The following is a 14,587-nucleotide window of genomic DNA, read 5'->3' as shown; positions in this document are numbered from 1 at the left end:
GGAAAAAAATACCAGAATCTGTTCTGTCTTGTTTGAGTAATTTAACCTCTGTTTGGTGTTATCTTTTGTAATTTTTTTTGCACCAGTGCCTTGGTGTCCTTTTATAGAATTGAGATTTGTAGAAGATCTTTGATACACCGTCTCTTCAAAATTCTTTATTTTTTAAAATTAGATTCCAGGAGAAGAGAGTGTCATTGCATTTGCATTTTATTGATTGTAAACTTGCTTTGCTGCTCTTTAATTATTTATTGATCTGTATGCTCTGTCCCTTCATGGCTCATCCATCCTTTGTAGACTCTAACCTATGGAGAGTACATGGACCAAAATGGACCACCTCACTTGTCCATGTTGAAGTTCAACTTTCGATTCCTTACCCATTCTGTCTTCTATTTGTCACAGTTATCAATATTATTGTCTCCACTTTGTGATTTGGTGTTATAGTTTTCTCCCCGTGCTGAGGTTTTAATGTTAATTTAGTCTGCCTGATCCCAGTCCAATCTTGAGTATATTCAAATTCAGGTCCTTCCCTGGTTATGAATGCCCCACTTATGGACAGCTTGTATGTACTTTGGCATACTGGCAGGATGGATTTGCAGGCTGCTGTGGGGCTGCAAACATCTGCCATGTGGGAATTTGGTTTGTGGTAATATCATTGCATCTTGCAGAGAAGTCTGAATGATTCGAGTTAGATGCCCTGGCTTAACTACACATTGTCCTTGGTTGGCCTATGTTGTTCAAATATGTTGCCGGGTGGCCACATTTCTGACTTGCAAACTGTTCTCAGAGCAGAATCCTTTTGTAATGTGGGGAGGACCTGTAGCCCACAGTGTGGTTTATAATGAAGAACTTTGAGACATGAGTATTCTCTTAACTTGTAACGAAGTCACTGGAGATATTTGTCTAATCTATTACCTATATAGTTTTAGTTATCCTAGCAAATGATTTTGAGGTATTCTATTCCTTATTTTTCTGTTGGATATTGCAGAGTTTGTAATGGGCCAGAACTTGCTGCTGATTTTGAGTCTCTTGTTTTTGTCTTAAACGTGTGTAAACTATTGACTTGTGCAGACACCTCACTGTTGATTCGCTGGTAAGTAGTGTCCTGATCCTAAATGATGAGGTCTTATATGGAGGCTGGACCTTGGGCAACAAAGTTCTGTCACATAGGTGAGCCAGAACAAGCCATAAAATGCCCAAAACAAATGTTGACAACCAGCAAAGCCATGCCGGCAAGCTGTGCTGGCTGTCCAAGGTTTTGAATTCACCTGACTATCTCTGCTTCAAAATTTGTTAATTTACAAAAAAAAATTAAATCACTTAAATTATTTAACTTCTTAAATACCTAAACAAATTTAAACAGAAAAGTGAGTTATCTTAATCTTGCCCTTCTCCCTCACAGCTGGTCTTTTGGAGCTTCAGTGAGCGGATTCTCTAGTACACTCAGAAGTGCCAGCATTTCCCAACGAGTTCTTGCCCAATGTCTTTAACTGTCTCAGAGTTTTGGTTTGTCTTTATTTACTGAGAATTTCTTGGGTATCTAAAATGTTCAGAGTTCTCAACACATCCAAGTATTGGACTCTTTGGCCTGGTTCTTGATGATGATTATTAGTTGCCATTATCATGTCACTGAAACGTGAAAAGAAATAACAAGCAAAAGTATTATTAATAGTCCTTTGGTCTATTTTTTCATCTCGAACTGTTGGGTTTTTTATTTAAGTGCATAAATCATCTTTATAGTTTCAACTAGGTAAAATCATTAATAGCAATAACTCAGACATTTATCCTTTTTGTTTCTTTAATACCCTCTCCTGGGGATGGGGGGAGGGAGGGGGGGGTGGGTGGGTGGGGAAGGAGGGAGGATTAGGCGGGGAGAGAAAAAAAACAACATCCCAGCCATTGGCTGGACAGTTTGCTTGTCAAAGTAAAATTGGTAAGTTACAAAGGAAGCTCTTCAGTATATTTTGTAAAGAGCAAAGGGAGTTAATCCCACAGTATTTCACATTAGACCCAACACACTAAATGGGCTTTTTGTGAAGGGATGAGTCGAAGGATGGCAACACCGTGCCTTAATTTATGTGCTAACATTGCTTAGACTTATTGGAATTAGGTTTTATAATTATTTGTATTGCTAATTGTTGAATATCCAAGCCAAATCGTAGCAGGGAAAATTGGGACCAGGCTAAATATGGGAAGTAGCTCCGTGCCAAGCAGTTTCAAAAATTGTGAACTTAACAGCTCAAGGACTGAGAAGAAACTGTAAATTCTATTGCGTGGATTGAACAGCACCTTTAATGTAACTAAACATCAACATGATAATTCACCATATTATAAAAACAAAAATTGACCCTGAGCTATCACAAGAGATATTTGGAGACGTGAATAATTGACCACAAACATATATGGTAGGCTTGAAGGAACAACTTGAAGAAGGTGAGGCGATTGAAAATCTAGAATGGAAATTTTGGAGTTAAAAGCATGCTTTCAGTGGTAAAACAATTAAAATATGTGATAACGAAGTTAGATTTCTGTGAGTCATAGCATTCAATCAGGCTACCAAAGTAGGGAGGGGCGTAACCGTAGAAGAATATGAAACTAAATGCATTGATAATTTTAAAAGCGTGACATTGTCAGACCAGGAGCCAGTGTGGATTGGTGAGCACGTAGGTAGTGGGTGAATGGATCGTCATGCAAGATACAGCCTGCAGAGTTCTGATAAATTCAAGTTTATGATCAATGGATGCAATACCCAGTAGTAAGGTGTTGGAAATATTGGCTGTAGATGAGATAAGAATGACATGTTGAGCAGCAGGTGAGTTGAGAGGGATGAAGAGATGCGTTGCTGTGGCGGTGGAAGTAGCTGATTTTGGTGTTAGTATGGATCTTGTTTGAGCTCTTTTCTGCATGAGATACAGCACTAAGGTTGTAAACAGCCTGCTTCAGTCTAAACAGCTGCCAGAGAAAGGGATGAAGTTCAAAGTTGAGTTCAGTGCCAGATTAGATATAGATAAAGAATGATTAAATTCAGAGTAAGAAGAAAAAGTCAAAGGGAAATTGAAGCATTTTCTAAATTAAATTTTGTACTTGTACAATTAAAATATAAAATGAATATGAATTTAGAAACAAAGGAAAGAGATTTGAATTTTTATAATGTAACAGAAAATATGGGAAACATTCAGCAAGTTGGACAGTATCTGTGGAAAGAGAAACAGTTAACTTTTCAAGTTAAAGATTCCTTGTCAGAACTGGGAAAGCTGAAAATTTTTACAATGCATTGCATAACCTTTGAAAGTCCTATAGGAAATATGCAGACAAGTTTGGATAGAGCAAACTCCCATAAACAGTAATGTGATAGTGATCAAATCTCTATCAGTGAGATTGGTGGAAGAATAAATACTGTCTCAGAAAATGAAGTGTAACCCTACCGCTCTTTGAAATTGTGCCATCAGATCTTTAGTGTTCATTGAAGAATACTGATTATGTCTTGTTTAATATTGTATTGAGAAAAATAGCACTTTTGACAATGGAGAACTTCTTTGGCGCGGTACAGGAGTGTGAGATTCAAATGTTGTGAACTCTCTGGAGTGTCACTTGAATCCAGAACTTCATGATTTAGAGGTGAGCTTGTCTTGCTTGAGAGTTAATTTTGAATGCTAGAAGTAATTAACATCCTATCAGGTTGTTAAGAATATAGAAATAAGACAAGTTTGTGTTATTTAGGAGACACGAGATTGCAGATGCTGGAATCGGGAGCAAAAAATAAACTACTGGAGAAGTGTTACTTAGTTCTCATTAACTATGCACCTACAGCAAGTTCTAGCCATTCAATATATTTCACCAGTGAAGCAGTCAATGGGATTCAGTTTGTAAATAACTTGCAGCAGAATAACACAACTAGAACAGCAGGTTTTGGATATCTTAGTTCCACCATGCAGCTGCTCCTTGTTTGATGTTGCTGTACCGTTCTCACATGGTGAGTACCAATAACTTCACTGTTACCTTAAAAAAACATTGTGGAATGTGACAAATTTACAATACCTTCAGGAAGTATTTCACGAGTTACCATAGAAAAATTGTGACTAAATCCAAACTGAAGAAATGTAAACTGTTTAACCATCTGCTAATTTGCAAAGCTTAAGATAGTTCTTGCAAATGGTTCTTGTAGAAAAACATGATTTAGGTCACCTAACTCTTGAGCCTGTTCTACTTTAACTATATTGTGTCTGATTTGTAATTCAATTTAATTTTTCACATTTTCTTCTGTTTTCCTGGATACCTTTAGCTTGCAAACATCTTCCAGTCTGTTTCATTCTTGAGAATTTAAATTAACCCAGCATCCAAGAGTTCCAAAGTACGGACAAGTGCTTCCTGATAATCCCTCTTGAATGGCCAAGCTCTTATTTTATAGTTGTTTCCTTGTTTATTGTTCCTTTGCTAGAGTGTATAGTTCGCGCTTTATCTAATCCTTTTGTTGCCTTGGACATTTTGACAAGATCATCCCTTAGCCTTCTAAGCTCACTGGTGAATCCTGCAAGCCTTTTGTCCTGAGGACTATGATATTTATTGAAATAAAATGTTTCAATGCTTGTGGATAAGAAAGCATTTAAGGAGCAAAATTGCATTGAATATTGAAAAATACAATACCAATACACAATAAATGGTGCTAAACATTACAAAAGGTTTTGTATTATTAGGGCTTTCTTGGTTACATTTTGGGGCATTTTTTCTTATTAGTGTTTGTCAAAATTGGGTATCTTTTTTTTTAGTCATTTTAGTGTTTCCTGCAGGAGATGCATCAACTTTTCATCTCCAGAGCACAAATTGAAATTGATGACAACAAGGACAACAACTCTTTTACATGTGATCACAGACACCTTGGTTTTGTTTTTACCCACTTCTGCCTGTGCTTTTACTGTTCTAGCCTCTTTCATCACAGTCCACCCCATCCGAGAAATAAACAAAATTGATTATCTATATGAGCATTTTCAAAGCCATGTGCAGCTTTTTTATAGCAGAATGACTGAATATGCAAATTCTGCTTGATTGACATTAATCACCAATACAGAGTTTAATTAATGGTGAGAAAGATATTTCAGGAGTTCGGCATTTTTTTCAGACTGCGAAACTCAATCTCTAATTATCATCAAATGATCTGTTTCAGGTGTGTCAGTGTCACTTGCAGTGTTGTATTAGTGATTTAAAAAATCATTCCTAGGATGTGGTGGGTGTTGCTGGTAAAGTCAGCATTTATTGCTCATCCGTAATTAGCTGTGAGAAGGTGATTTTTGAACTGGTGTAGTCTTTTTATTTAATATCATAATGTTTTCTTGTTTGAATTCTAAAATATGTCTATGTATGACTTTTTTGGATTATTCAACTATTGTAGATGCTGCTGTGTAGGGAATTTTAAGATTTAGTTCCAGTATCAATGAAAGAATCCAGGGAACTAGGATGTTAGTGTGCAAGTAGGTCTTAAGAATGATGGCTGCAGATGCAGGCATGTTGTTGGAGAAACAGCATTCTAAATGTGTTCAGTCTTGGTAAATGCAGCTATGAAACAACTAATGGGTAGATTGAAAACTTTGACTGTTGACAATTGTAAAATTGAATGGGAAATCTTGACATACCAATTTAGTATGTCTGTTGATGCAGAAATACAATAGAAAACTGTGACAACAAAAAGAAATGCATTAACTTGTATAATGCTAAATATATTTAGCTATTAAATATTTTCCTTTTTTTGGTGGATAATCTTCTAGCTAAATTTACAGCTACAATGTAATATTTTTAAAGTTGAATAGGTAGAAGTTTTTAAACTATTTGGTCACATACAGTCATTTAATTTCAGGCATCCCTTACTGTGCACCAGCTGGCAAAGGACTGTTGCTTGTTGTGTCATCATGAACGTAAAGACTGGGGGACTCAGCAGAATGGGATTGTGGATCTAAAGAAGCTGGCACATTCCATGCCAGCATTGACACATGGCCTTCTGGAGCATATGCCCCTCTGGATATGTCAGACCTGTCAAAGAAGAGTTGAGGAAGAAGAACAACGAGCAATCCTTGAACAGGCCCTAATGGTAAAAGTAAGCTTTCTTAATAATGTCTGCATCAACCTAAAATATTTATAATTCTGTGCAGAAAGTAAATGAAAGGTTTTTGTCAAAATGTTTTCTTCCAGAAATTCTGAAATATTTCCATCCATGTCATCAATTTCTTTTTGGATTACTCGATTGTAGTCATAACTTGCAAAATTGGTGAAAAGTTAGGATATTATCATATTAACAGCTGTCATCTTAATTGTTGCTGTTGTTTTTAGCTTGTGTCCATACCACCAATTGGCATAAGGTTACAAAGCTATTGTGTTGAATGCAATGATGTCAAACTGTTTTGCTGTGACAGGAAATATTAACCACCTTTTCACAGGAATAATGGAAAGTAATAGGTTTCATAGACTGGTCCTATTGTAAAGGAGGTGTCTTGGTTGTTATGATGTTTTATTATACTGTTACTTTTGCTTAGTGCTCAGGATGTGTTTCAAGGACAGCATGAATGGAATCAACACTAAAAGTGGTAATTCTTGCATCGAAATGCATTACTAGCAGCACTCGTGTGTGTGAACCCCTGCCTTCCCTGCAGGTGTACACGGAACGTGATTGAGGTTTCTGCCCATGGCTTATGCTCCTACAGCAATGAAGTGACTAAAGTGACCTTAATGCCAAGTGACTCTATGGAATGAGGCAACATACAAAAGTTGCCTTGTGATGGCAGGGTATTGGGTGGGCTGGGTGAGTGCTGTAGCCATTCAGTCCTGAGATTCAGGGTTGCACGCTAGACAGAACAGTAAGGGCCATTGCTGGGGACGAGTGATCATCTCTGAGGTTGTTACATAGGTTTGGGAAAGCTGTGTAATCAAGGAAAGAAGTGTGGAAACAGCAGCTTCCATCATATTAAACAGGGGGTGGTGATGAAAGAGATACCATAGGATGGCTGGTCTGTCAACACATCACCATGCTGGCTAGGGTGCATTCCTGAGCTGTGCACTTCAGTGCTGAGTGACTGGACTGCTCGCTCAAACCTGGCAACCACCAGTCCTCACAGGTAGCCTCTGCTCATTGCTTTTGTGGTTCACTTTACTCTGAATTATGTGGTGATGAGACCACTGTTTCATTGCTGCAGGAATGCCAGATTCCCAGCACAGCAGAGAACAGATGTCTTTTTTGAAGTACAGTGGGCTACCTACCTGTGAGCGTTAGGACTTGAGAATCAAGGGTGCCATAACAAATCAGTGCTATGCAGGGTAATACTAAGCTAAATGCCAGTGGATATGCAATACTTTGCACTGATTCTTACAGTGGACTGTCTTTAATCCAATTCGATGGATGGCTCATTGGAGAAATCTCAAGCAAAGCTAAATTTAATTGTATTATATAAATAATATTTCTATAGTTTTCCCTCCACTTGATTTATTTATGGTTTATGTCCATATGATTTGTCCTAAATTAGCCTATCCAAAGAACTCCAAATTTATAAGTGAGAGACACCTATTTGTTACATTGGGGAAGGAGAAGTTTGTGGAAGTTCAAATGAAGTTCTTTTAATAGCAGTTCATTAATTTGAAATTGATGTAATGAAGTTCAAAATTGAATCACATTGCTTTTTGTTTCTGCAGGATAAATACTGGTTGAGAGGTTAATTGCCATTGTAAAAAGTCCATAGTTTGTTGATGAGTGGTAAGAATCTGGGCGCGAAATTAATGGGAACGCAGAGAGAATAAAATGGGGTAGGGTGGGATTAGTGTAAACATGGGTGCTTGATGGTCAACATGGATAGCCTGTTTCTGTGCTCTATCTCTGTTTTCAAATGTTATAATGATGGAGGTCATGATAAAGAAATGTTTTTTCTCCCCTCTCTCTGTCAGTGCTGTAAAGATCCTGTGCTGGAAATACACTTCCCCCTCCCTCAATCATGATAGAATGCAATGCCTGACCATTTCTCAGAGCTCTTGACATCTTTTAAGTTATCCCCTGATTCATTGGGCTGTGCCATTGATGACCCCGTGTCAATGTATGCTCTTGTCAAGTGCCATTTCCCCAATGAGCCGTCCATCATCTGGAAAACCTTTGGTCATTGTGGAGTCATGTAGTTTTGCATGAATTACCATATTGCTTATTTTTTTAAAAGTGTTTATTAGTATCTAACTTTTCTCCAAAATATCACTATCTGTGATGGTGCATCTTTTTGGAATCCTCTTCAATGTGTCTCTACATGTTCTCGGCCAATGGGAACAATTTCAGTGTATTTACTTGACCGGACATATCACTTGGATCAAATATCCTCTGTTAAACTTTATGGAAAGCAATCCCAGTTTTTCCAGTGTATCCATTCAACCATTCTAGAAAATCTTTTCCTAAAGCTGTCTGAGCTACTTTCTTGTGAGCAGAATTAGAAACAGTCCTCCAGTTGTGGCCTAGCCAGAATTCGAAAGTGGTTCATTGTAGCTTCCTCACTCTCGTACTCTGTTTGGAAAAACCCCTGGAACCTATGTGCTCTATAATAGCTTTCTCAACCTGTTATGCATTCTTATTACCAAAATGATTCTTCTTGCACTTCTCTGCATCATGTCCACCATTTCTGCCAGCCTATATGTGTTGCCTTGAAGTCTTTTATTGCAGATCCAAGGTTCATGTCAAGTGCAAACTTAGAAATCATATCCTGTCTGCCAAGTTACTAATATACATGAAGAAATGAGGTGGTCCTCATTGATTCCTGGGGAACCCTGCGGTTGACCTTCCCTTGGTTTGAAAGGTGACATATCGCTGTTGTTTTATGTAGTAAAACCAATTTCCTATCCTTGCTGCTGCTTTCCCTTTTTTTTATTCCATTGTGCTAATTTTGTTGATATGTATGATCTTATCAAAGAATCTCATCAAGAAACTCAATCAAGTTGGTTAAACCCAAGTTGCTTTTTGCATAATTATATTGTCCTGTTGTTCATTAATCCATACTTTGTGTCTTAAGAGCATTTCCCCACCCACCTTCCCAACCCTTACCCCACTACATGGTGCTGTCCTCTTTCCTACTCTTCATAGTTAGTAATTCCCCAAACCATTCATGTTTGCCCATTGTTCTGATCTTGCTCTACATTTGTCAGTTCTTGCAGATTATATGTTTGTTTCTGTGTCTAGGCTGTATTGATACTGCAGTGCACTGGTTAAATAGGTAGATTTCCTGCATGCCACTTAGGGCAACACAGTTAAATGATCTGCCAGTTTATTTATGTTCTTGTAAATGAAATCAACAAGTTGTCTCTCTTAACTTTATTTCTCTTTTTTGTCCACCTTTATTGATCTATAATCTTGGTCGATTCAAAATATAACCTGAAATTTAACCCTTTTGCTTTGAAAATCTTATTTAAACTTGGCTTTCTTTATCATATCAAACTCGAGTCTTTATCCAAAATGTGAATATCGCTTCCATAGCTTCTCCTGAATTATCCTTCTCCCCTTCTACTTTTTCTCTCTCTTCTATAACTCCACTAAGATTAATATTCTGAAATATTGCTTTACGTTTCTACAATACTGTACAGTACAATCTTCACTGTTTAAATTAGGGTTTATTGCTAATGGTATATTTTTTTTATATCCATCTCTCCCTCTAATCTTGCCTTGTCTACTTCATTCATCTTTAAAGCTGTATAGAATTTTCCTCTTTCAGTTAATAAAAATCATCAGCTACTTATTTGGCTAATTAGTAAAAGCAATCAATCTTTTAGTTGTATCTATTAGGAGCAAAGCTTATTTTTTTGCAACAAGCTTTAAAAAGTTTTTGATAACTTTTTAGTGGTTGTGATTGAAAAGACCCTATTAATACTGTATAAGACAAATGCTGAGAATACAAAACTTGTCAAATGATATTCTGGTGTATATCCCATTTCAGAATTTGTTTTAAATAGAAGTTTGTTAAGAGCTGGCAGTGTTATTTTTTGGAGCATCTATTTGATTGCATGAGGAATTTCTTGAAGTGTGTATTGTCATCTATTATCATTGCAAATGCTTCAGTTTTGTGAATTTGCTACATGTATTCACTACCCTACTATTCTTGGCCAGAATAGGCATAATTGGGTAATTCCTCCATTAGTCATGCCTGGAGTGACTGGGATTCAATTTAATGCACATGTTGCTATCTTGCACTCACTACATTTTCCTGGAAAGATCCTCCTGGTTTTATTGGGATGTTTTATGCATGATGTCACAGGTTATATTTAGAGTCATAGAACAATACAGCATGGATGCAGGCACTTTGGCCCAACGAATCTATGCTGACCATGCTGCCCACCCAGCTATTCCCAATTTCCTGCGTTTGGCCCATATCCCTCTAAGCCCTGCCCTCCACATACCTAGCCAAATGCTTAAATGATCCTATTGTACCTACCTCAACCACTTCCTCTGGTAGCTCGTCCCATAAACACACCACCCTCTGTGTGGAAAAAGTTCCCCTTTGCATCCCTTCTAAATCTTTCCCCTCTCACCCTAAGTCTATGCCTCCTAATTTTAGACTCCCCTACCCTGGGGAAAAGACTGCTATTATCCACCTTATCTATACCTCTCATGATTTTAGAATCATGCTCCAAGGAATAAAGACCTAGCCTGGCCAACCTCTCCCTGTAATTTGGGCCCTCTAATCCTGGCAACATCCTCATAAATCTTTTCTGCACTCATTCCACTTTAACCACATTTTTCCTATAACAGGGTTGCCAAAACTGTACACAGTACTCCAAGTGCGGCCTCAACAATGACTTGTACAATTGCAACATAATGTCTCAACCCCTGTACTCAACACCTAACTGATGAAGGCCAGCGTGCTAAATGCCATTTTCACCACCCTGCCTACCTGTGTTCCACAACAAACTATATACTTGTACTCCTAGGTCCCTCTGTTCTGTTACACTCCCTAGTGCCCTACCATTCATTGTACAAGTCCTACACTGGTTTGACCTTCCAAAGTGCATCACCTCACACTTATCTGTAATGAAATCCATTTGCCACTCCTTGGCCCACTTCCCTAACTGATAAAGATCCTCCTGTAATCTACGTTAACCTTCTGCACTACCAACACCACCTAATTTTGTGTCATTGACAAACTTACTGATTAAGCCTTGTGCACTTGCATCCAAATCATTTATATAAATAACGAATAACAAGGGTCCCAACACCGACACCTGTGGCACACCACTAGTCACTGGCCTCCATTCGAGATTTGTTGCATTTCATAGAAGCTCTTCATTAATTCAGTTCAATGTAAGCTGGACCTTAAAGGCTTCTTCAATTTTCATAGATTATGCCAGAATCATACTGTACAAATAGAATTTGGCCCAAATTTTACTGTAAATCATGCTCTACCATCACCCACCTCGGTGATGACCACGATACAGCTCATTGGGTGATACAGAATGCCAGTGGATACTGGTCTGTATTTTAGCAAGCTGTTTTGCAAGGTAATTTAAATCTCAAAAGAAAATTTGATGCTTTCACATTTTTAAGTACTTTGAGATATATTGCGAAGTGTTTCACAACCAGTTAGTTGCTTCTTGTTCAACTATTGTTTTGACGTAAACAGTGATTAGTCGAATTGGTGCATCTGCAATATTGTGTGCAGTTCTGGTCGCCATACTAAAGGAATGAATCTATAATTTGGCCCACAGGATACATGTTAAACAACTGAATTGTTATTTTGGTTAAGAGTAAATGCTGACCTGAACAACAGGTGAGTTCACCTATTTGTCTGCAAAAAATGTGAAGAAATTTTTAAAATTCAATTTGAGTGGGAAAGCAAGACTTTAATTTATTATCTCAGCTAAAAGATGGTACTTCTATCAGTAACTTCAGCTTTTTCAGGTCCTTCAGCTATTATATCAAACTGAGGTTTTGTGCTTAGGCCCTGGAGTGGAATATGAACATATAACTCAGAAGCTTTCATTAAGTCAAGACTGACATCTAAAATAAAATTGCTTAAAGCGTAGAAAATGATCATAGATAATGTACATTACAGTATTTAATAGAATTCTCTCCCATTAATTCAATACAACCTAATATTAACTCTTAACCCTCTAAATCATTGAGCTGCTTCCATTTTCATAGATTAAGCCTGAACTGCACAAAATGACCGAAAGCCCAAAAAATTTGCTTTTGCCATCTATAGTGCTGTACGGGAAGCTTTTTGTCAGGGATGGTGCATCATTACAAACCTGGAAATCCTACATAATTTGTTTTGAGATGTTATTTGAAAACCCAGAAGTGTCCTTTTGAAGTATTTTTTTACCAACTGTGATAAATGGTTCTTTAGCAACAGCTGTGACTATTTCCTGTAGCTATTTCCATTCAACCATAAACTTCATCTTCAGTATTTTCAAATGTTTCTGGAACAAGCGAAAACAAATAATAAAAAATATCAAAAAGCAAGAAATTGCAGATGCTGGAAATCTGAAACTACTAGAAGTATTCAGCAGGTCAGCCAGCATTTGTTGAGAGAGGAACAAAGTTAATGTATCTGTCCTCTGACCTTTGACCAGGATGAGAACAGGTTAGAAAACCATGCATATTTTAAATTGTAGAGAAGGTGGAGGGATGGAGAGAACAAAAGTAATGACTGTGATAGGATGGAGACCAAGAGAGACTGAGTGACCTAAAAGGTGGTGGTGGCGGCGGTGATGGTTAATCACAGCCTTTCTTTCTGGAGGATATGTAAATAGGAGATGAATGAGGACAGAGGAGAGAGGAAAATAAACAGTGCTAGAACTGTGGAGTATAAAATTTATGCTGAAATTCTGGAATAAAAGTTAATGCTGGAAATGCCCAGCAATACTGTAAATGTACAGTTTTTCTCTTTCCACAGATGCTGCCTGACTTGCTATGGATTTGCAGCATTTTGTTTAGATTTCCTGCTATGGCAGTGTTTTGTACCCCAATTTCTTGAGTGTGTCACATCTCACTTTGAGAAACAACCCGACTGAAGGTGGCAGTAGAGTGGTATACTGAAAGGGAGTGGGCCTGGGATTCTTCTAAATTGACTCAAGGGATCAGGTCAAACATGGGCAAGGAAACCTTCCAGCTGATTACTACCTGTGTCCTCTCTCAGCTGATGAATTGATACTCTTTCCAGGTGTTAGAGTCATAGAACGAATCCATGCCAACCATCAATTACATATTTACACTAATCCTACATTAATCTCATTCTCCCCACATTCTCATTGACAAAGAAGCAACTGAAACTGGCAAGTTCACAAACTGTATGCTGGAATGGGGAACTTTAATTTCCCTTTCCAGAAGGGGCTTGGTAGCACCATCACTAACTGAGCTAGCTGAGTCTGGAAAGACAGAGATGCCAGGCTGGGTTTACCATAGGAAACAAGAGAATTGACATCGATGAACTATTTGATTTGTCAATCTACATATTACAGATGCATCTGTGCACAACAGCATAGACCAAAGAGGTAAAAGTCTGGCATTGAGCCCTGGTATATCTGAAGTCAATGAGTGCCTAAGAGAAGAGACTCCTATGGTTGGAGTCTTGCCCTGCACAAAGGAAGATAGTTGTGGTTGTTGAAAATCAATAAGCCTACCCAACACATCGCTCATCATTAACGTTCTTGGTCAGGGGGCTGGGGGCAGTTAGGGGGTGGTGGTGAAAGGAAGGGATTGACCATTGTTGGTAGCTAAAAGCTGGCATAAAGGATATTGAAGGACTATTTTAATGAATTTAATAAAAAAAAGCTAAGTAAATGGGAACTATAATTGTTTGGACCAGCAGAATGCAACCAGAAATATTTCAGATTCTAAGGTTTCTAAAGGTGTTGAGAATGTAAATGATGGAATGCATTTTCACCAATGCTTAATATATGAAGCAATAAGCAAAATCAAATAGAGAACAAATACAGATGTGTCAACAGGAAAAGGGAAGGGGAATAATTAGACCAACATAATAGTCTGAACCCAAGGCATCCCTTTCATTAACAAGATTTAAATTTGTAACATCTTGTCTCAGTTGCTCTCCTTTTCACTCGGGTCCCCTATGCCCAGCTTCTTTAATTACATAATTACTGACGAGTACTTTCAGCATTTTATAAAGTGATTATATGATGTAAATGTGCAGACACCATTGGGTGCCCATTGCAGCAAAATTTTAACCTCTTGTTGTTTTTTCACTGTGAATCTTGCTGATCCACCAGTTTATGCTAGTGGATTTAATTTGAACTATGGAACAATAAAAGGTACTGAATCCATTAAATCTAATCTATCTTCAACTCTCCCTTATTCAGTCTCCCAAGGTGAATTTCTATATAAACACTTCATGGTAATTAAAGTAAATTCCAGGCTTGTATTATCATTTAGTTCTGATGTACTGCCCTCCAGAGATGCACCCTGATGCCAGTCTCAATTTGAAGGGTGAGAAAATTTAATTTTGGAGACAGGTAATTCAAGAAAGTTGTTTAAAAACTAACATTTATTATTTTTAAGTGTTTTTGTGTTGTCATGGGACAACTTGAAAACAATGATGAGCTCATGGCATCAGTAATTGTCTCACATTCGTAT

At 37.7% G+C, this 14,587-nt stretch overlaps 1 protein-coding gene across 5 annotated transcripts in view; it reads left to right on the top strand.

Moving 5' to 3' along the window:
• fam193b (family with sequence similarity 193 member B) overlaps positions 1-14,587 on the top strand; it is a 90,191-nt gene that overhangs the window by 25,539 nt on the left and 50,065 nt on the right. For 4 of the 5 annotated variants that reach the window (XM_052014994.1, XM_052014993.1, XM_052014991.1 and 1 more), the window contains exon 2: positions 5,846-6,082. In XM_052014994.1, the coding sequence (XP_051870954.1) occupies positions 5,963-6,082 (120 nt within the window). In that variant the 5' untranslated portion in view covers positions 5,846-5,962. The remainder of the gene's footprint in view (positions 1-5,845; positions 6,083-14,587) is intronic. The other variant, XM_052014992.1, reaches the window with a different exon arrangement.

This window comes from Pristis pectinata, chromosome 4, assembly GCF_009764475.1.
Source record: "Pristis pectinata isolate sPriPec2 chromosome 4, sPriPec2.1.pri, whole genome shotgun sequence".
In the NCBI taxonomy this organism is placed as follows: Eukaryota; Metazoa; Chordata; class Chondrichthyes; order Rhinopristiformes; family Pristidae; genus Pristis; species Pristis pectinata.
This window is presented reverse-complemented; position numbering and strand designations above follow the sequence as displayed.